Source organism: Microchirus variegatus, assembly GCF_963457635.1.
Source record: "Microchirus variegatus genome assembly, chromosome: 8".
NCBI classification, from domain to species: Eukaryota; Metazoa; Chordata; class Actinopteri; order Pleuronectiformes; family Soleidae; genus Microchirus; species Microchirus variegatus.
This window is the reverse complement of record NC_139809.1, coordinates 9744808-9765408: the sequence shown is the minus strand read 5'-3', so window position 1 is coordinate 9765408 and position 20601 is coordinate 9744808. Positions and strand designations below refer to the sequence as shown.

General features: G+C 42.9%; 1 protein-coding gene across 1 annotated transcript in view; it reads left to right on the top strand.

Annotated features, from left to right (window-relative positions):
- Positions 1-15934, top strand: part of LOC310930215 (unconventional myosin-IXAb-like) — a gene marked incomplete at its 3' end in the record, with an annotated part of 100816 nt that extends 84882 nt beyond the window's left edge. The window contains exons 21-44 of the mRNA XM_083893130.1: positions 142-264; positions 371-520; positions 1222-1523; positions 2023-3165; positions 3324-3408; positions 4051-4257; positions 5578-5672; positions 5753-5856; positions 5951-6171; positions 7249-7365; positions 7673-7861; positions 8054-8101; positions 8203-8314; positions 9638-9699; positions 9792-9984; positions 11410-11538; positions 11651-11756; positions 11977-12108; positions 12543-12666; positions 13137-13190; positions 14190-14210; positions 14383-14597; positions 14829-14971; positions 15546-15934. Coding sequence (XP_083749256.1) covers positions 142-264; positions 371-520; positions 1222-1523; positions 2023-3165; positions 3324-3408; positions 4051-4257; positions 5578-5672; positions 5753-5856; positions 5951-6171; positions 7249-7365; positions 7673-7861; positions 8054-8101; positions 8203-8314; positions 9638-9699; positions 9792-9984; positions 11410-11538; positions 11651-11756; positions 11977-12108; positions 12543-12666; positions 13137-13190; positions 14190-14210; positions 14383-14597; positions 14829-14971; positions 15546-15934 — 4464 coding nt within the window. The remainder of the gene's footprint in view (positions 1-141; positions 265-370; positions 521-1221; positions 1524-2022; positions 3166-3323; positions 3409-4050; positions 4258-5577; positions 5673-5752; positions 5857-5950; positions 6172-7248; positions 7366-7672; positions 7862-8053; positions 8102-8202; positions 8315-9637; positions 9700-9791; positions 9985-11409; positions 11539-11650; positions 11757-11976; positions 12109-12542; positions 12667-13136; positions 13191-14189; positions 14211-14382; positions 14598-14828; positions 14972-15545) is intronic.
- Between the last annotated feature and the right edge of the window lie 4667 nt (positions 15935-20601).

Here is a 20601-nt window from a genome sequence, read left to right as displayed (position 1 = left end):
TTCCTTCAAAAATAAGGACATTTCTAAGTGACCCCACTTTTGAACGGTAGTGTATGTACCTTGACGATCACAAAAAAAACCATCAGAATCATCGAATTTTAGTAGACTGAACAGTTTTCTGACTTCTACGCTACGTTGCAGGACTTTGTGCATCACTTTCATGTGCTGCTGCCTCGAGGCACGAGCGCGACCAAGTCCGGTATCAGGGAATTTTTCAGACGGATCCACCTGCTGCCTGCTGGGTACCAAGTGGGCAACACAATGGTACGATGGATACTGGTGAACTGACTGCGTTATGTGTGTGTGTGTGTGTGTGTGTGGAGTGCATGTGTTGGTGAAATTCATAACGTTCGCCGTGTGTATGACAAAGGTGTTCCTGCGGGAGGCCGAGCGTCAGAGACTCCAAACCCTCCTCCATCAGGAAGTCCTGCGGCGAATCGTCACACTGCAGCGCCGCTTCAGGGCCATGCTGGAGAGGAGGCACTTTGTCGACATGAGACAAGCTGCGTGTGCCATCCAGGTGGGAAGTTGGAATGTTAATCATTAAACATTAATCAATCAGACTTCCACTCAACATTCTGATTTCTTATATACTGTTATTTCAATTGAGAGAGAGATAGAATCGGTGAACAGAGCGACAGCAGAAGAAGAAAACACTGTATTCAGGCCACGGCTGCTTTGTTTGTTCTGGACGAGCACTGAGAGCGAAGCTGTGTCCAAATATATGTCAGGCTGAAAGAAAACAAGCCACTCAATCAGGAGCTGATGAAGCACTGATAACGTTTAGGGGAGAAAAAAATAATTCAAGTATTAACTGAGTGTAAAACTGAGGAGGTTGAGGTTGGAAATGGATCTGCATAAAAAAAACATTTCATTTGGAAAGTTTGACAGGAAGAAAATGACCTTATTCCAAGGTCAAATCAAATTTATGCAATTATTTTTCCTGTAAGTTCTGCCAGATAAGGCAGTCATACTGTATCCCCTTATTCTGACATAACTGGCCGTGTAAATCAGAAATATCAAATTCACAAACTTTACTTCAATTTAGTTTAGTTTTGCTCTGAGGATATTGTAATTTGTTTACACAAAAATGGAGAAATCAATCATTTCGATGAGGGCATGTGGTTTGGATCATATGGATGTTTTTATCAAACGCTACTGTCTACTAGTTGCAAAACTGAAAATCTTATCTAAAAGCAGCTTTTCACTGTTCTTCTGTAGCAATGGTGGCGATGCTGCCTCCATAAACAGTCCGCCATGGACGCGAGCATAGAGGAGGGCGCTGCGGTCTGTCTGCAGGCGGCCTGGAGGAGCTATGTGGAGCGCAGGAAGTTCCTCAAGTGGCAGGAGTCGGCCGTTGTCATACAGAGGAGCTGGAGGAACTGCTGCCGCCGCAGATCTTTGGCCGCTGTGACCGTTCAAACGGCCTGGAGAGGATTCAGAGAGAGGAGCCGCTACTGTCGGACACTCGGGGCGGTGACACAGCTGCAGGCGCTGGCCAGAGGATACCTGGCTCGACTCAGGTGAATTGGAGAGTTAGAACACAGGCTGGTGTGGGAAGGAGAAGATTGGTGACTGAAGCTTTGTGTCTTTGGATATGTTTAGAATTACATTTAGGGTTAGGGTTGGGGTCTGGGTTGAGGTTAAGGTTAGGGTTAGAGGTTAGGAGGTTAAAACTCTGTTGCACAGGCCTACTGATCCGGAAAGGATCAGTGTCACGGGCTGAGTAAGGGTTGGGGTTGGGGTTGGGGTTGGGGTTGGGGTTAGGGTTGGAATTCGGGTTGGGGTTAAGAGTTTAGAGGTTTAAACTTGCACAGGCCTACTGATCAAGTTTGGATCCGTTGCATGGGCCGGGTAAAGGTAAGGGTTGGGGTTAGGGTAGATAAGACATAAATAAGATTCCACAAACGTTCAATCCTCACTGACAGAAGATGGAAAAAGTGGCATTCCTGAATATTATTAGTGTCATATCCATGTTTTATAATTTCTGCTGACTTAAATTACAATATTTTTTCTCATCAGGTTCAGAAACCTGAAGGAGCAGCATGGCAGACTCGGCAGTCCAGTATCAGAGGTGAACGCAGTGACCATGGAGGACCTCACCTCATCAGGTGTCCAGCACATTTCTGCTGGAATGTCTGAACAGCCCAAGGCAGTTTTGTCGGATGCGAGAGAAACAGACAGAGAAGAGAACTCGGAGCGAAGCAAGAGCGTAGATGAGACCGGCCACAAGAACCGCTCAAAGCGAGAGAGCAGACGCATGAGAGAGCTGGAGCAGGCTCAGTTCAGCTTGGAGCTTCTGAAGGTCCGCAGTACCAGTCTGGAATGTCCAGTGCAAGAAGACTCGGTCGTAGACGGCAGCACTTCTCAACTCGACGAACATCACAGACTTTCCCCCCGAGGATCCCCAGCCAGTCAAGGAAGTTTTGAACTTCTCAGCGACATGGAGACTGAAGGCTCTGGATGTTTGACTGCTCGTCAAGAACAATCCCAAACTCCAGATATTTATCCACTCGAGAGGCTGAGAGACTCAAACTATAATGAAAAGCCAATGGTGGAGGTTCCCAGGGCAAAGTTTTATATTGCTTCTGACCAAAGTCCAATTCACGAGCCAAAATTTGAAAGCCCCAGCAAATCTTACAAAGAGCGAAGGGAGTCTGCATCTCGAAGGCCGGTCGTGGTTTTAATCAGTATGCAGAAGGAGAGTCCTGTTGATGAGGAGAAGCTGCTGACAAACCAGACCATAGTAAAGCCTCCTCAAACAGGAGCAGCAGCATCTGACTCTCAAATGACACCCATCGCAGGCTTGGAGGTGGGAACAGACATCAAGAGTACTGGTGAGACCCAGGTGAGAAGAGATATAAATGGGGTCAACAAGCCATCGATTGTCCACTCCTCAGCCGCTCAAGGACCAAGTCCAGAAGCCGCAGGGCTTTGCTCCTCTGAGGTGGACATCCAGATCGTCCTGCAGCCAAAGCCTGATGGTCCCCCTGATCAGCAGGAGAAGAGTGTGGTCCGGCCAGTACAGGCACCCAGTGTGATCCTGGAAACCAAACCACCCAAAGCCCAGAAGAAGAGCTCATCCCAGACGGTGATCGTGAACATGCTGGAGAAACCATCCCACGCGGTGTTCTCCCCACCCAGACGCAAGCTGCCATTCTCCAAGTGAGTGATCCATGAGCCACAGTCTCACCTGTCTCACAGTTTGTTTGTCTTATCTGCTTTGATATATTTGATATGTCACTATTGAGTTTATAAAGTTAAGTAAGACATACTGTATACTGCATTAGATTCAAGTCGTCTTGTCCTCTGCTGTGTCGCAGGTCAGATAAGGATTTGGTGAACCAGGAACGATCTCTTGCCATGTTCAGAGACGACTCTAAATCTGCTGGATCCAGAAACAGAGAGGTAGGACACAGAAACGTGTGTGTGAAACTAATCTCCATGCACTCAATTTAAGTTGAGAGCACATTTATGTTGAACTGCAAGAAGCTCGTTCTACTACTAAAGTTTCCAATTTAAATGTAATCTACAGAAGAGGAATAAACTTGTAAATTAGCCAACATACAATCATAAAAGGAGACATTCAGGAAGTCATAAAAACCACACACATATTTAGAATAAGATAAGAGTTAGTCATAAAAACAAGAGTTACAAAGAAGAGACAAATGTAAAAGACACGAGAAAGAGAAAAACATTTATCACAAACAATAAAACTACCAATAAAAATATGTAAGAATATGGCCATTGGTGATCAAATCAGGTACTGCAATCCAAATTCATATCTCATGACATATCATGGTCCTTTTTGTCACTTAATGCAATACATTTCTCACGCAATGTACCTTTAAAGTACATTATGTTTGTACGATGACAGCGTTCACAGATCTAGTGTTTGAGTCTCTCAGTGGTCAGACTTAAGTTCATTTCACAGTCTTGAACATTTGAAGTTTTACTCCAAAATCTCATGTACGTGTACATAAACACGCACACAAACACACAAGAAGGAGCAGCTGAGCTGACGCTGATGTTCCTGTGATTGCCCGGCAGCAGGTCGGCCGTCCGGGCCCTAAAAAGAAAGCTCGAATGTCCCGGACGCGCTCCGACTTCCTCACCCGCTGTAACTCTGAGGGAGCGACGCAGTCGGACGACGACGACGACGAATACTACATCCCCGCCCACTCCCACACGCTACCCCCCTCCCTGTCTCCCACACACACCCACCCCGAGGCCGACTGTCACAGTGACTCAGAGATGGTAAAATACCGGATCTCCACATAGAGGTCCCATGACCTCCTAACACGTTTCCTGTCCACTCCCCGTCCACCTCCTTCTCAGGTGGACCTGGCCGAGCAGCTGGGGAGGAGCTGTTTTTAACCCCCGCTAACTCCACTGTTACTGAACTGTTTCAGCGCTGATGAGCAAGACTGATGTTTCTTTTGCTTCACTCAAACGGAACCGTCGGCATGGTCTGTCAAAGCTTCAGTGACGGTGTTTGAATTCTGTCAAAGTAACAAGTGTTGCTGGGTATATGTCGCTAATCGAAGGTTTTGTTAACCTTTTAGAGTTGAATCTTCTTGAAGATAAGTGACCGAGTGATATCACAATGACATTATACTAAAGAGAGCAACAGCTTCAACTTTTTTTATTGGTCCGATATGTAAATGTAAAACCCGATACAATCCAAAAATCCTATATATCTCATGCTTCACTATGCGCAGACCTGTCAAAATGTAAATAAGAATCAGTAACAGCATTTTAGCCGAGTCATGTTGTTCTTTTTCATGGGAGAAGAAGAATATTTGTTACACAGTTGGAGAATTATGTCTTTGAAGGAGCTCAAAATGGCACAAATGAGTCGTTAACATGTCTTGTGATATCGGTATCAGTAACGGACAAAAAGGAAAAAATGGTATCGTGCCATCCCTCCCTAATCCCTATATAGCATGTCAGCTATAGTTTTACATTAATGTTATTGTTGGCAGCCTTATCAAATGAATTCTAGGTGAAGAAGATCAGTGAACATGAGAAGAACTTTCAGGTTCACTGAATGGATCACTGAAGATCTTGTGCACTCACATTTTGACCTCCAACAGCCGGTCTGCAACTATCTGCTGCTGCTGCTGCTGCTGTTGCTGCTGCTGCTGCTGCTGCATGCTGGAGTCGTTCAGACATCCTCTAGTAGTAACTTCTGACTAACCTAAGAGAATCATAGAGCATGACTTTCTGTTTCTGTCCCTCACTCTATCTCAACAGAAGCGCCGTTAACTGTAATGTCACTGATTTCTCTGAAGTAGAATTTCTATCACCAATTTTGTTCAATTTTGTTTCTATTGATGACCACAGAACGAATCGTAATATAACCCTAACATGTTATAGTGTATGCAAGTATCTCAGCAGTCCACAAAGACGAGTAAAAGATGGACTAAATGATGCTGCACCAAAACTGCAGCGTCCAACAAAGTATGAAACCTGATCAGCTGACCAGGCTCTGGTCCAGACTGTGGTCAGCTGATTGAACTTGTAATATATATATATTTGTTTTTCATCACCTCGTTGTTTTTCTCTGCTGTGCAGTCGTCTCATAAAGAGAAGAAGATCCATAAGACGATGTCATCAGGAGACCTGGGCAAGGTTGAGGTCCTCAGGAAAACCTCCAGCCACGACGGAAGGTAGATCCAAATCTATTGGTGGACATTGGTTCATCTTTAAATCGACCGATCCTTCCATTAATCAGCTGTTTGTCATCTAGCAGGATGAGAGGGAAGATGCGATTCTGGAGCAAGTCCAAGCACGGAGAGAAAAAGCTGTCCAGAGAGAAGCAGACGAGCAGGAGTGAATCTGTAGAGACACATGGTAATAACACGATGTGTCGTTTTAAGGTTTTGGGAGTCACATCCGCAGAAACACCCCCGCACGCTAACACAACCACCGACTCTTTGTCTCGTAGAAGGCCCGTCTCCTCCTCGCAGTCCTGACCTGGAGGCAGCGTCCTCTCAGGGAGCGAGGGACGGCAACGAGAACAAGGAGCCGTCTCCGAAAATGAAGCGGCGTCGCAGCGTGAAGATCAGCAGCATCGCCCTGGAGCCGGCGCTGTGGCAGAACGACGCGCTGCACATCCTCACGTCGGCGCACGACTACCGCAGCATGAACGACTTCCTCATGAAGAAGGTGAGAGGGTGAACCATGTAAACAGTAAATAACATTATAAATAAAACATCATGACCTTTCTCTTAAGCTGTGAAATACACAGCAACACTACTTACTGTACGACCTCAATCCAGATGAAATCAGTTATGTTGCTGGCGCGAAAAGGAAATAATTAAAGCTTGAGTCTGTAATTTGTTTCTTAAAAATCTTATTTATTGAAATTGTCTTCACGCCATCAATAAAACAATCCAATATCTGTCGTCCTCTTCATATTTGAGGGGATTCTGCTATTACTGACTTTATTCATCGTTATGTAATCTATGTTCTCCTCAAGAGGCAGATGCGAATTGGACACTGTCGGGATGCAATGTCAGAAAGTCCGAGATCACGTGTCAAACTCAAGGCCCGGGGGCCAGATGTGACCCGCCTAGTCATTTTATGTGGCCCGCGAGTGATTAATTGGTCTTAAAAATCTATGTCAAAATAGGTCTATGCTGCTTTAAGTCGTGCGTCGACCATAAACTACATTTCCCACAATGCACGGCAATTGTGTTACCCGCAAAGTGACGCACCGCCACTAGATCGCAGTGTATCATTGTATATGAATCATGCAACGACTGGAATTAAATAAGTAATAAATACAGAAGGTTATTTAGCAATATGTTACAGAGTAGTTACCTTTATTTAACATGTTATTTGGTTACATTTAGTTACATTTATTCTGTATGACAGTTAAATCTGGCCCTTTGAAGGTAACCATTATGCTAATGTGGCCCTCAGTGAAAATGAGTTTGACACCCCTGTACCTAGATGTAGACCAACGTTTTTAAAAAATGTAGCTGTAGCTCTTGTTGCTGTAGAAGTAACTGTAACCACTGGCTACCGCTATTTGTGTGCTAAGATTCTTTTACATTCTGTTTTGAATGAATATTCATGAAGCATTAAGAGTTTTATGGTTCATTATCCACTTTTTAAACACTGTATTCCTTGTTACACATCAATACTCAGTCTTACTAAGCATTTGTGTGTTTTGTTTACATTCCACCTCTTCTTCTGCCCAACTGTTTACTTGAAAACTATTTTTTTTCCCCTACCCAGATCGCTGACCTGGATTCTGAGGACAGTAAGAAGGACACTATGGTGGACGTCGTCTTCAAGAAGGCGCTGAGGGAGTTCAGGATCAACATGCTCAACTCGTACTCCACTGCTCTGGCTGTGAGCACACACCACTACTTTCTATCTTTCTTTCTTCCTAAGTTTTCAAAAACAAGAATAATTCACTGAGCTTGAACCTGAGACACTGTAATGTGATTGTCTAATCCGTCTGGCATGTACTGCACTACTTTGTCCAGAGGCCACGCCCAATCTGGCACTTTAGAGGGCTGAAATAAACTGGAGGAAAAAAAACAACAACGACTAAAATAATCTATAAAGAAGTCTTGATGGTAAATGTAATTGCTGCATTGATTCGGACCTTCCTATAGACTTTAATGGGATCTATTTTTTTCTTTCTCTGCGCCAGATGGATGACGGGAAAAGTATCCGTTACAAGGACCTGTACGCATTGTTCGAGCAGATTCTGGAGAAGACCATGCGTCTGGAGCAGAGGGACTGGAGTGAGTCACCGGTGAAAGTGTGGGTGAACACTTTTAAGGTCTTCCTGGATGAATTCGTGACCGAGTTCAAGCCCATGGAGGGAACCGTCGGCAGGGTGAGACAAACTGGGAAATATTCTTAAGCAGTTCAACTTTGTTGATAAAAAATGTGTTTATAAGAAGTACTTTTTTTATCTGGAATGACTGTAACAGATTGATTCATGATACATATTGGAAAATGTGAATAACAAACTAAACTGTACATTTTAAGGCTGTAAAATCCTAAACATTTATTTTTTTCTTTTCAGACTCTTAAACGTGAGCGCAAAAAGTCAAGGAAGAAGGAAACTGACATTGTGAGTCCAGAATTATTTTTGTTTTAGGAAAGCAATACAGAATATAAACAATGCGTTTTAAATCAATCTGATGTGACTGGTGTCTCCACTGCCCCCTGCAGGTGGAGGAGCATAATGGCCACATCTTCAAGTCAACCCAGTACAGCATTCCCACTTACTGCGAGTACTGCTCGTCCCTCATCTGGATGATGGACAGAGCCTGTGTCTGCAAACGTGAGGACACACGCACACACACACGTACACACACACACACAGCAGCATCACAAAAACATTTCACTTGACCAAGTGAAAAAAATGGGTGTAACAACCTTAAACCAGGTCTTAACCCCCAAAAAGCCCATTTAAATAAGTCCAGCCAAACTGTCCTTATCATATGGTTAATACAATATGATTTTTAAAGCCACAAATACACAAAGACACACACACAATCTTGTACATTATTTTTAGTGAGGACACCCATAGACCCAGCCCCTTACCCTAACCTTACCCATTTCAGCAAAATGCCTAACCCTAACCCTTAACCTAACTCTAATTTAAACCCTAATCCTTAAAATGTCGGTCTTAACCCTCAAAAAGTCCCTTAATGTTGTGAGGACCAGCCAAACTGTCCTCCATAAAGACAGTCCTGAATCAGAAACGTGTCCTCACAACCGCACGTACTTCATTTGTTCAGTTTGTACAAAAAAATGACTAAATAACAGCCAGAATTTGGACGTGTTTTTTCCAATGAAACGGTGGTTGTTTGGTGAAGTCATGGAATGATGGAAAGTAAGAAAGATGAAGATGAATCATTCCTGGAAGAATGATGATTTTCCATGTTTCACATGTAGTGTGTGTGTGCGTGTGTGTGTGTGTGTGTGTGTGTGTGTGTGTGTGTGTGTGTGTGTGTGTGTGTGTGTGTGTGTGTGTGTGTGTGTGTGTGTGTGTGTGTGTGTGTGTGTTGTATAAATTTGAATGTTGTGGAAACTAATGGAAGGAACAGCAAATGTGTTATTGTTAACCTGGTGTAAAGACAATATTGTTGCATCTTACCTCATCTTACCTTACATTTTATTTTATTTTATTAGTATTTTTGGCCTAAAAGCAAACTAGAAAGATCTGCAAGTCTGACAAGACACGCACTCACACACTAGCAGCAGTTCCTAATGTTCTCCTTAACTCACTTATCCACAAGCACTCACGCCCATGCGTGTAGTTTATTTCCACTCACACAACACATTACACCCCCTCCTACACACACACACACACACACACACACAGTCATAGTCAAACCTCCCTGACTTGCCCTGCCTCCCTGAGTGTCAGTAAGATTTGATAAAACCTCTTGCTCCTTTCATAAATCTTTCTTGTGTCTGGTTGAAAAGCTCCATCTGTTCTTCCACATCATAGACATCACATCGGAACTCTCTGTCGCTCTCATCTTTTTACTTGCGTGGGTCTTTGAGCTTTGGACTGACTGACTGACTGACTGACTGACTGACTGACTGACTGCAGCTGTTTTTGTAAGAATTAGTCTGATTGAGTTGTTTTGTGCAGTGTGTCGCTACGCCTGCCACAGGAAGTGCTGCTCCAAGATGACGACCAAGTGCAGTAAAAAGGTAGGTGGAGTTAATTTTTTTGACTTCTTTTCTTTTTTTTTACAAGCAACTGTTTAGGGAATCTCTGTGCTTGTATTTTTTTTAAATTCAAGTATGATCCGGAGCTGTCGTCCCGACAGTTCGGGGTGGAGTTGTCCCGCCTAACGAACGAGGAGCGATTGGTGCCACAGCTGGTGGAGAAGCTCATCAACTACATTGAGATGCACGGCCTCTACACAGAGGGCATCTACAGAAAGTCGGGCTCCACCAATAAGATCAAAGAACTCCGTCAGGGCCTGGACACAGGTGAGACATTTGAGACACAGCAGTCTGCACAAACCGTAAAGTACTACGAATACTAATACTACTGTTCTACTGCTGCCACAATTACTACCCCTAGCATATTTTACTGCTGCTTCTACCATCTATGTCTATTACTAGATACATCTATTTTTATTCTAATAATAATAATAACAATAATTGTTGTTATTGTTATCCCCTTGATGCCTAAATGTATTTACAATTACATGTAGTTTTGTTGTCAAGCAGATACATCATTAAGATTGTTAATTTGAATATAGAACATAGTATAGATAGAATAAATGTAGCTATGATGCAAATTTGCGATATTGGGCATAATTACTCAAAATAACACAAGTGCCCCTATATTATTCTTTTATATTGGTTAGTAGCAACCAATCAGCCATTGTGTATTTTTATCCAAGAACAGCTTTCCTAAAATTTGTGGACAATTTCCCGAAATTAGAAACTCTGCAGAGCCAACACTTCTGGTGTCATCGACCGGGGCGTAGTTTACACTCCGTCCGCTAGATGGCAGCAAAGTGCTTCCAATAATATCCTTGGTATGCGTGGAATCGAACAGCATAAGTGGGATACAGACCTCCTGCATTCAAGTGAAAGCAGTTGTATTAGTACTAGTAGTAGTACTACGAGTAGCACTAGTAGTAGTAGTAGTCCGGATATTGTAAGAGCCATGTTCATTGGGCTCTGTGTGTTGGACACAAAACGTCCACTAGGTGTCACTGTTTTGTTGGGGATCACATTAATGTTATTTAGCTAGGAACCTGACAGGTAACAGGTTTTGCTAGTCGAAGCAGCGCTGTTATTTTTTCAACGCTGTCGAACGGGACGATGCGCTGGCTCATGTTATTGGAAATACTTGGAAACAAATAGACACTAATTAATTCATGCAATGTGGTGAGAAATACACTAACATAAAGCTCCATAGGACGAAGTTGCACGGCGTTATTTCTAAACACTACGGGGATTGGTGTAACGTTACAATAAGCGAGTCAGCTAAGTCATTATAATGGCTAATTAGCCATTTTACTATTTGTTATTAGCCCGTATAGCAGCCCCTTTGTGGCTTTAAGTTTTAGGCTTAGCCATTGCAGATATTATATTTTACCCAACCATAATCATCTTTGGCGAGGACACCTTCCTCCCATTTTCTTAGACTTGTCCGCCATTATATTTGTTTCACATTCAAAATGTTTTCATTTTCGTTAAGCACATTGAACGTGCTCTCTGCGTGTTAATGTATATTACAAATAAATTAGCTTTGCTAGCCTTGCTTCTACTCCTGCTAACTGACCACAAGAACAGCGTCTGCTTCTAAAGCATCTACTGTACGTATTTTACCACAACTGTCGTTGCAGTTACTAAACTACACTTCACTGCTACTTTAAACTCTGTATCTCTCTGCTGCAGATGTGAACTGCGTAAACCTGGACGACTACAACATCCATGTCATCGCCAGTGTTCTCAAACAGTGGCTGAGAGACTTGCCCAGCCCTCTCATGACCTTTGAACTGTATGAGGAGTTCCTCAGGGCCATGGGTAAGTTCATGATTGGTCCCTTCTGCAGGTGTTTTGATTCCCTTTGCTAGGTGAAAGTCATTAGAATGATTTGTTTGTGTGTGTCTTTCTCTCTCTGTGTGTGTCTTTTCAGGTCAGCCAGACAAGCGGGAGATCATTCAGTGGGTCTATTCAGTCATCGACCAGCTGAGCAGGACACACTTGAGCACACTGGAGCGCCTCATCTTCCATCTGGTCAGGTGAGATGTGAGATAGAGTCACAGACAAGTCTGAGTGTGAAAATTAGGTTTTGAAACGAGATCAGAAAGATGATTTTGCCAGTGATCTTGTTTCGGCTTTTTTCCACTCTGCAGAGTTTCCCTGTGTTTTGTTCTCACTAATCATCAAACCATCACAGTCACGTGTCATCCTCCCTGTGATGTGTTTGTTCATAATCGTATGAGTTGTGGTGTGTTACAGGATCGCTCTGCAGGAGGAGACTAACAGGATGTCAGCCAACGCCCTCGCCATTGTGTTTGCTCCCTGCATCCTTCGCTGCCCAGACTCCATTGACCCTCTGCAGAGCGTACAAGACATCAGCAAGACCACTGCGTATGTCCACTGGCTTTATCCTGTGACTCAAAATAAACTATTTTAGACAAATTTAAAGGGGTTTAACATAATTACCTGCAATTGCATACTTTGTCAGGATTGAGGTAGATTTAGTTTTAGAATTATAACTTCTTAACGATCATGGACACAAAACAGTGTTGCAATACAAAGAATAAATTGTATTTATACAGTGCTTAATACATTTATTAGACCACCTGTCATAAAAATGAGAAATCATAAATATTTTAGAAATCTTTCAAAAAGTTATTTATTTGGCAAATAACATTAACATTATAATTATTAACATTCAGTTCAGTAATGCAAGCAAATAACTATAATTTGACATCTTAATCAAACATAATAATGAGCTTTACAGTTTTTTCATCACTCGTCACCATCTAATTTTTAATTCTTCTTAATCCCTCTCTTTGTAGGTGTGTGGAGCTCATCGTCAACGAGCAGATGAGGAAATACAGAGCTCGTCTGAAGGACATCAGCAGTCTGGAGTTTGCAGAAAACAAAGCCAAAAGCCGCTTGACCCACATCAGGAAATCCATGGTAAGACCAGAACTGCAGTTGCTGACCATCGCTTCACTATCAGTGATAATAATAATGTGAATCATCCTTATTGGTTGTTAAGGATTGTGATGGTTTATCAGTTCCATGAGGAGCTGGCATGGTTTTCACATGGCAGGAGTTCATTAACTCTGTGTTTATTTACATCTGTCATCAACAGACGGCCTTGTGTGTTTCCTACACAAGCGAAATCACGAGTCTATGACATTTTACATGCATCTCCTCACGATTCTGCGATAATCTCACTAATTTGAGATTATTGGTATTATTTTGGATGTGGATGCTGATTTACAGCAAACCGCCTGGATTCAGAAGTTAAAAACTCTCCCTCCAACCGTTTTAAACTTTTATCCTACAAGTCACCAAACCCATGCTTAACGTGATTACTTTACTGCTCCCTAACCCTGATCTATCCTCCCCCCTTCCTTCCTCTCCCCAAACCCTCCTTCCAGAAACCTGTACTAATTGCCGTTAGGTTTATGAGCATAACCCGCACTGCCACCCCGGTATGTATGCCCCTCCCACTCCATGTAGCTGCCCACCACCACCACCACCACCAGTCCTGTCCTGTCCTGACCATCAGTCTGCTCACACTGTCTGTCACAGTGCTCATCATGTCCGCCTTTTAGCCGTCTGACTCCATGTTTGTGTCTGGATTAGTAAATATCACCAAATATGTTTGTGGTAAGACCATGTTTTAAGAGTTCGAGACCGATAAACTCCTTTTGCTATTACTTTTTATAATTAGAGATAATTCAGCTTGTGCTTAAGTCTGACTGTTGTTGCCTATTCTGCAATTTTTAATACATAACACAACAAAGATTGATTGATTGATTGAATGATGAGCATGAGATAAGTTGATTAGATAATTATGAAGCAGTAGAGAATTATTTTTTATTTTTTTAAACCAAATATTTTGTAAAACCACAGAGTTAAAGATAATAACTACGGGGATTTGTCATAGGGTTGCCAACTTCCTAATAAGAAAATAAGAAACAGGGGACTGGGTTTAAAATGAATAAATAAAATCCCATTTTCTACTCAGTTATACTGTTATTTTCTTTCATACAAATCCACAATCTTTATTGGTGGCCTAATCTGTGTGTTCCATATCCGTTCAATACAGAACACCTCTTTTATCTTTCAAAATACGGAACAAACCCTTATTTTACGGAGCGGCTGGCCACCCTCATTTGTCGTCCAGTCCACAATTCTTTGATATTTTGATGTGTGGAAGGCAAACCAAGCTAATAACCTGGTGACTCCATCCAGATGTTTTAACATCATTATCAAAACTGATAATCCTGATTAGCCAGCAGTTCTGTTCCATAGGCTCCTACATTAAAAAAACAATAAAAATAGCTAATTAATTGTCACCTTTAATAACTTTAAGTTAATTAATTTTGTTGAGTTAATGTTTGTCTTTGTTGTGAGTTCAGAGAGTTCATGTAGCTCCATGATCACTCTGCTTTCTGTTTCTGCTTCACTACTTATTTTTCGTGCAGCCTAACACAGCTAAAGATAAGGTAATGCCTGACCTATGTGTGTGAGTGTGTTTGTGTTCAGCAGTTCAGCATCTAAATGTGCCTGTAGCAGCATAGCAGCGTCAGCTGTGCTTCATCGCCGTCACTGTCAGAGGAGTAAGTCGTTGATTATTACCGTTCACCCTTAGCTAACACGCTCTCTTTGAATCAACAGAGCAAAAGCCGTGTTCGGCAATGCAACCCCCAAACACTCTCGCCTCCTCTCAGCCCTCGGGCGCAAGCCCCTGAGGTGGATGAAGAGGGGGCAGGAGAAGGAGAAGGAGGAGGAGAGGACGCACCGGAGGCCGTGCTGAACGAGGAGCAGCAGCTGGAGATGCAGCAGGAGGAGCGAATCCTCACTGAGCAGATCGAGAGTCTGCAGAAAGAGAAGTAAGCGGAAGGTGTTTCGTTTGTGTGACATGAGTGGGAAAAAGGTTTCAGCGAGATATGAAAAGGTCCTTTCCCTCCATGTTAACCCTGCCTTCACAAACTAAACAAATTATTCTGCAAGTTCTGCAATTCGTATCTTCGTATATTCAAGGGAAGCACAATTTCATGTATGTCATCATAAATGCCTCATAAAAGGTTCATGTTCACGTGTGTGTGTGTGTGTGTTTCCAGGGAGGAGCTGACATATGAGATGTTGATCCTGGAGCCACGAGTTTCTGATGATGACACTCCTGAATCTGAAGCGTCTATTGGGACAGCAGACAGCTCAGAAAACATCACGATGGACACCAAAGGAGCCACCTCTGACCCCTCAGGTGTGTGTGTGTGTGTTCTTCTATCTGTGGCTTTGTGAGGACCAAATATCGTATAAACCATACGGAGTGAGGATATTGTGACTGGTCCTGACTTCTTTAAAGGGCTTTTTAAAGGGTTAAGAACTGGTTTTAGGGTTGGAGTAAAGGGTTAGTGTTAGACATTTAGGTGTGATAGTTAAGGTTAGGATGGTTAGGGGGTGAGAGAATGCATTATGTCTACAAATGCGTGTTCTTTACGACGTGTAATCATCTGTCTTGAGTCGCATTAGTTCCAACTTTGGTGTCAGCAAGAAATTATAATTTTATTATGTTTTTATGTATTCCTGCTACTGTTTTCACTTAGAAACATTAAATCATTGTCTGTCTCAAGAATGACTGTGAAGAATTGATTATAATATAGAGTTATGTGCCCCATGTATATGTGGAACCTTCACACATGTACATATGGATCGTTATGGTTTTGTTAGCAGTGCCGTAACTTTTAAACATTCCATTATCTCCTTTGATAACAGAACTGTGTTAGGATGTCCTTACAGTGAAGTCCCAACATGTTTCTCTCTCTCTCTCTGTACAGAACACGGCACTTATCGCTCCAGAAAGTCCGAGGCAAAGAGCAGGCGGACTTTGCGCCGTCAGCCTGACTCCCAGGACTCGGCAGACTCCATCTCCACCATCTCCTCCTCTTATCACCCGTCCTCGTCTCTCTCCTCTAACGCCTCCGGCTCTCCGTCCCCTCACTACCGGTTCCGCTCCTCTTCCTCGGGGCCGCTGCTCACCTCCTGCGGCTTGGGGGCCCCGCTGGCTGAGGCAGAGGCAGGTCACAGGGCCGGTAAGACCCAGCACAGGCTCAGGCTGAGTCGCAGCTCGCCGCGCGAGCCGTCGGGAACTCACCGGAGAGAGTCTGACTTCAGCTCGGGGCCACAGCAGCTGGTTCTGTACGGCAGCAACGAGTTCATGGTGTGAGGCTGAGGAGGGAAAAAAAAAGAACGCCAGCCGCCGCCTGTGTGAGCGCAGGAGGATGTGCGAGTAAGGGAGGAGGGAGAGTCCAGGGTTTGGTTTGACGAGGCTGGTCATGGGGCGAGGCCTGCTGCCCCTCCTCAGTTCCCACCCCCCACCTCCCCCTGGTCCGGTCAAAGCTGTGGAGAGAATAGAATAGGTGACTGGACGTAATAACAAAGAGGGACAAAACAACAACATCAGTGGTCACAAGAGGATGACTGACAGCTAATGTGAATCACAGAAAGTGAAAAAGTTTGTTTGTCCTCTGATCTCAGTGCTGTTTGAACCCTGCTGGAGCACCAGGGGTGAAGGAGTGAAGAAGAAGAAGAGAAATGAGAAGGAAATGAAAGGTAATGAGACACAGACAAAGAAAAAAAGAAAAGAAAAACACTCCTGCAAAGCCAAATCTTGTAGTGCCCTGTCATTGTTTTTTTTTTAGCATGTGGTCAGGTGGGTAAAAGCCACCGTGAAGAAATGTAGCCATACTGACTGAACTGGTGGACATTTTGTCTACAACCAGTGCTGAGCTAAGTCTGCTTTTTCTCGTTTACATGGGACACACCAGCCAAGAGGCTGCATGCTTCTCTGTCACATGTCCTAGTTGAGATTTGATGAAACTGTACAGAAATATGCCACAGCTCTATGTTATTATTATTATTATTATTATTATTATTATTATTATTATTATTATGTTACAGAGGAAACTGCAGTGCTGCTCCTGGGTCGTGCATTGTCGATCACATCTTTATTCCTGTTCTCTGGGTTATGAAGTTAAGTGTCTTGAATTCAGGTTTCACAATCGATTCTGCGCTGGTTTTTGTCCACACATTCCTTTTTTTTTTCTCCTCCTTCACGATGAACAGAACTAGTTTTAGGGGCCCTCGGGTTACAGTCCTCAAAAATGATAGAAGGAAAGGCTGTGGGTCTGTGCTGCGTGCAGCTGACCTGAGGCATCAAACACCAGTCAGCCATAAGTGTTCTGTATCTGGTGTTCCCTGATTTTCCATCGGTTTCTTTCAGAAGCGTCAGTGTTAATTTGTCAGGACTTGAATTTCTTTTTTTCTTTTTTTAAATACTTGCTGTATTGTACATTGTTATTGATATCATAGATGTCATTTGTTTTTTTTGTCAATATTGTTCCATATTTTATTTTTTGTTCATACAAAAGCCATTTTTTTCCCCCTGTCTCGTGTGGGTGATTTATACGTTTGTCTGAATGAACGAGTGATTCATTCCTGCCGCTGTACCAGCTCCTGGTGTGTGCACGAGCGGTATTCAATTTAAGGTGGAACTCCTTTGCAACAATCAAGTGACACTACGTCTAATTTATGAAATATTAACGTCTGCACTCAACGACTCACTCAGACCGTCCACGTTGTCCTCTGAGCCATTCACAGTACACTCGTCTTTTGTTTGACAAACATGACCGTAGCTCTTCTCTCCTCTTCCTTCTCGGCTCTGACTGTGAAAAGTAGCATTTATTTAATCTGCCTGTAAAGCAGACTAACAAGTAGCACCTACACAGACCGCCTTTACATTTCAGCCATAATCTAACACTGTTTCCGCCTCTGTCCGTTCAGCAAGGTTACGTTTTATTGGGCCTACACACTCGCTTCACAGCAATGATGTCTCCGTATTAAAGCTGCAATATCCCTGCTCGCTTGCTGCGTTTGTGGTCAGACACTTTCCGAGCGACTTCTGCTCCGGTCTCACTAACACATTCAGTTTAATCGACTTGTCCATGAAGCTGGACATCTCAGCGAAGACCGCGCTGATCTCAGTTTTAACGCAGGTGTGGAGACTTGCTTTCTTTTTCTAACGTTGACTGTCGACCTGTTCAGAAGAAGAAGAAAAAAGAAGCAGCGGGGAGATGAGACTAATTCCTGGTCAAATATCTTGAGGCAGGTATTTGAGAGGATGGTATTTGTACATGTCCATGCTGTCTACATGTATATTCTGCAAAAAACTAAGAAAAAAAAGAAAAGAAAAAAAGTGAATGTACCTGTCACTGGAAGGCATGCTCTGCTTTCTCTGGTTGTCTTTGTTCCTCTTTTATACACAGTGTATGTACTATTTATGACTATGTTTTTGGGGGGTGTACATTGATTTAACAGAATATGTTATAAAAAGGTGTTATAAAAGGATATATTATCCTGTGTACGGTTCATTATCTACTATTAACCTTGGCAACATTTTATCAGGCCACAGTCGGTCTGTCATGTTTGTGCAACAAAGCAAAAAAAAAGAAAGAAAGAAAGAAAAGTCGAGCATTGCGTCTCTTTGTTTGCGCCAATCTGGACACGGTTATGTATGAGGTGCAATTTTTTTGTTATGTTCTTTTTTTTTTTAATGATACAAACATGTCTATGGTTGTAAGAAAAAAGACTGTATGGAGGGGGGGGGGGGGGGTTCATCTGCTTATTAAAAAAAAGCAAAACTGCAGCCAAACACAATGACTTATGTTATATGTGGATGTGACTTTTAAATAGTGTGATTTCATTTTCAACCACACATTATTTCATTACTGTGTCTTCTTTCAGATAATATTGTAAAAATGGTGTACATTATCAATACCAGATAATGCACTCAGACAGCACAGACCCCAACAAAGATCACTCAGTTTCCCACATTGTCAATACACTCCACTAACTCGCAGAATTTACTTTTTTTTCACCAACAAAATCAAATAATTTCTTCCAGAATTACATCCAAATCTGTCCTTTACACTTACACGAGTAATGTTGCTGATAGACAGACAAATGTGGACAAAATATAACCTCATTGGCAGATATGTACATATTTTAAAGGTAAGGTTGATCTAGAGCAGGGATGTCAAACTCAATAACAAAGGGGGGACAAAATCGAAAACAGTCTCCAAGTGTCGAGGGCCAAATGAGGTCAAATTACAAAGACTTCCAAACAAATGATTTTCCATCTGTCTTGCCTGATTTCCTCTGCTGTATTTCAGTAGAGCAGCACATAGATGTAGAAAGCTAAAAGAAAAGGAACCGAATGCAAAAAACGAGGGGCTGTTCATCTTATAACCATGCTTGGTTTCCGGCTCTGTGTTTTCAAAGTCCACGTTTAATGTAATGAGTAAATCAGTGGGGGAAAAAAAGCTAACATATTATCTTGCGGGCTGAATACAACTGCACGCCGGGCATAAATAACTTATTTTTACTGTCATGTTTATCATCAGTGTGTGGAGAATCCCCTTTTAAAGCATCATCCATCCACCGGAAGTTATGACATTGATTTAGACGTCGACCAATAACATATGAAGTGTCAGTAGTACGTTTGATATGCAACCGCTTTGTTTTCGTTTATAACAGCAGGAATGTGATGACGTATACGGTCCGTGAGAAATGACCATTAGGTCAGAGAAAGCTCAGATCAGAGGAGAGCAGAGACGATGCCTGACGTCTCAACGGTGTGGCGTCATCTCAGCTTGTTGGGAGCAGCGTTGCCAGGTCTGGTACGTTTATTTAGTAATACTTGAGATGGTGTATTAGGTCAAGATGCCCGGGGCCTTGGTGTTTTAGGAGGACCTGACCTTGACTGTGCATCGTTCCAGTCTTCTTGTCCAAAGATTAGAATTTTCTCTCACACAAGGCAAACTTATACATAGTAATTCTCTAGCAACATGCCAACATCTGGTTTGCACATAGTGGGATTAGTTTTTCAACAGGACAATGAGCCCAAACACACATACAGGCTATGTAATGAGTGATAGAGTGCTCCAATCACACGGTTTTTGCATGTGAGATGAAGCACGAGAGCCGAGTCGGAGAAGTACAAGTAAGTAGATTTAATCGAGGTTGCAACCAAGAGGTACACAGTTTACAGAGTCGAGGAGTCTGCAAAGTGAGTGCACAGAGCAGAGTAAAACAAGGCGTTTATATTGTAGTTTGAGCAATGATTGTGTAGGTGGTATGAACCATAGGATGTTCAACGTCAGCAGTTGGGCAGATGAAATGAAACAAACGGATATCTGTGTGTGGGATGAACCGTCTGTCCGCATCGTTTTTTTGGTTGTGACTTTTGTGAACACATTCTGCATGCGATCAAAGTCTCAATCTAATGTAGTTTATGGTCAACGCACGCCTTAAAGCAGCACAGACCTATTTTAACACAGATTTTTAAGACCAATTAATCACTCACAGGCCACATAAAATGACATGGCGGGTCACATCTAGGCCCCGGGCCTTGAGTTTGACACGTGCTGTAAATGGTTTGACTTTTGTGTAAGTGTGGAGGGACAGGAGAGAAGTGAGGAGGAGCACAGATCAGAGGCAAATACACTTCTGTCCATTCACATCAGAGCATCAGAGCCAGGTCTTTGTTCTGTCTTTGATGGCTTTGATGTTATAGATGATGGGACTCCAGGGGGGAAGGGAACCATGTTACCACGCTAGGCTACAGGTAAACAAACAGGAGTGAATTAGAATGTTGCTTTTAGATTTTACTGCTGTTTTTTATGGCACGATTTCATTTTTCGTCATATTTTGTCAATATGTAAATGGGTGTGTGTGAGCCATTCACCGCGGTGGTAAATGACCACGACAAAGGTCTGTGTGTCCCGTCAGCTCTGGGTGACGGTGGAAGATTCCACCCTCCCACACACACACACA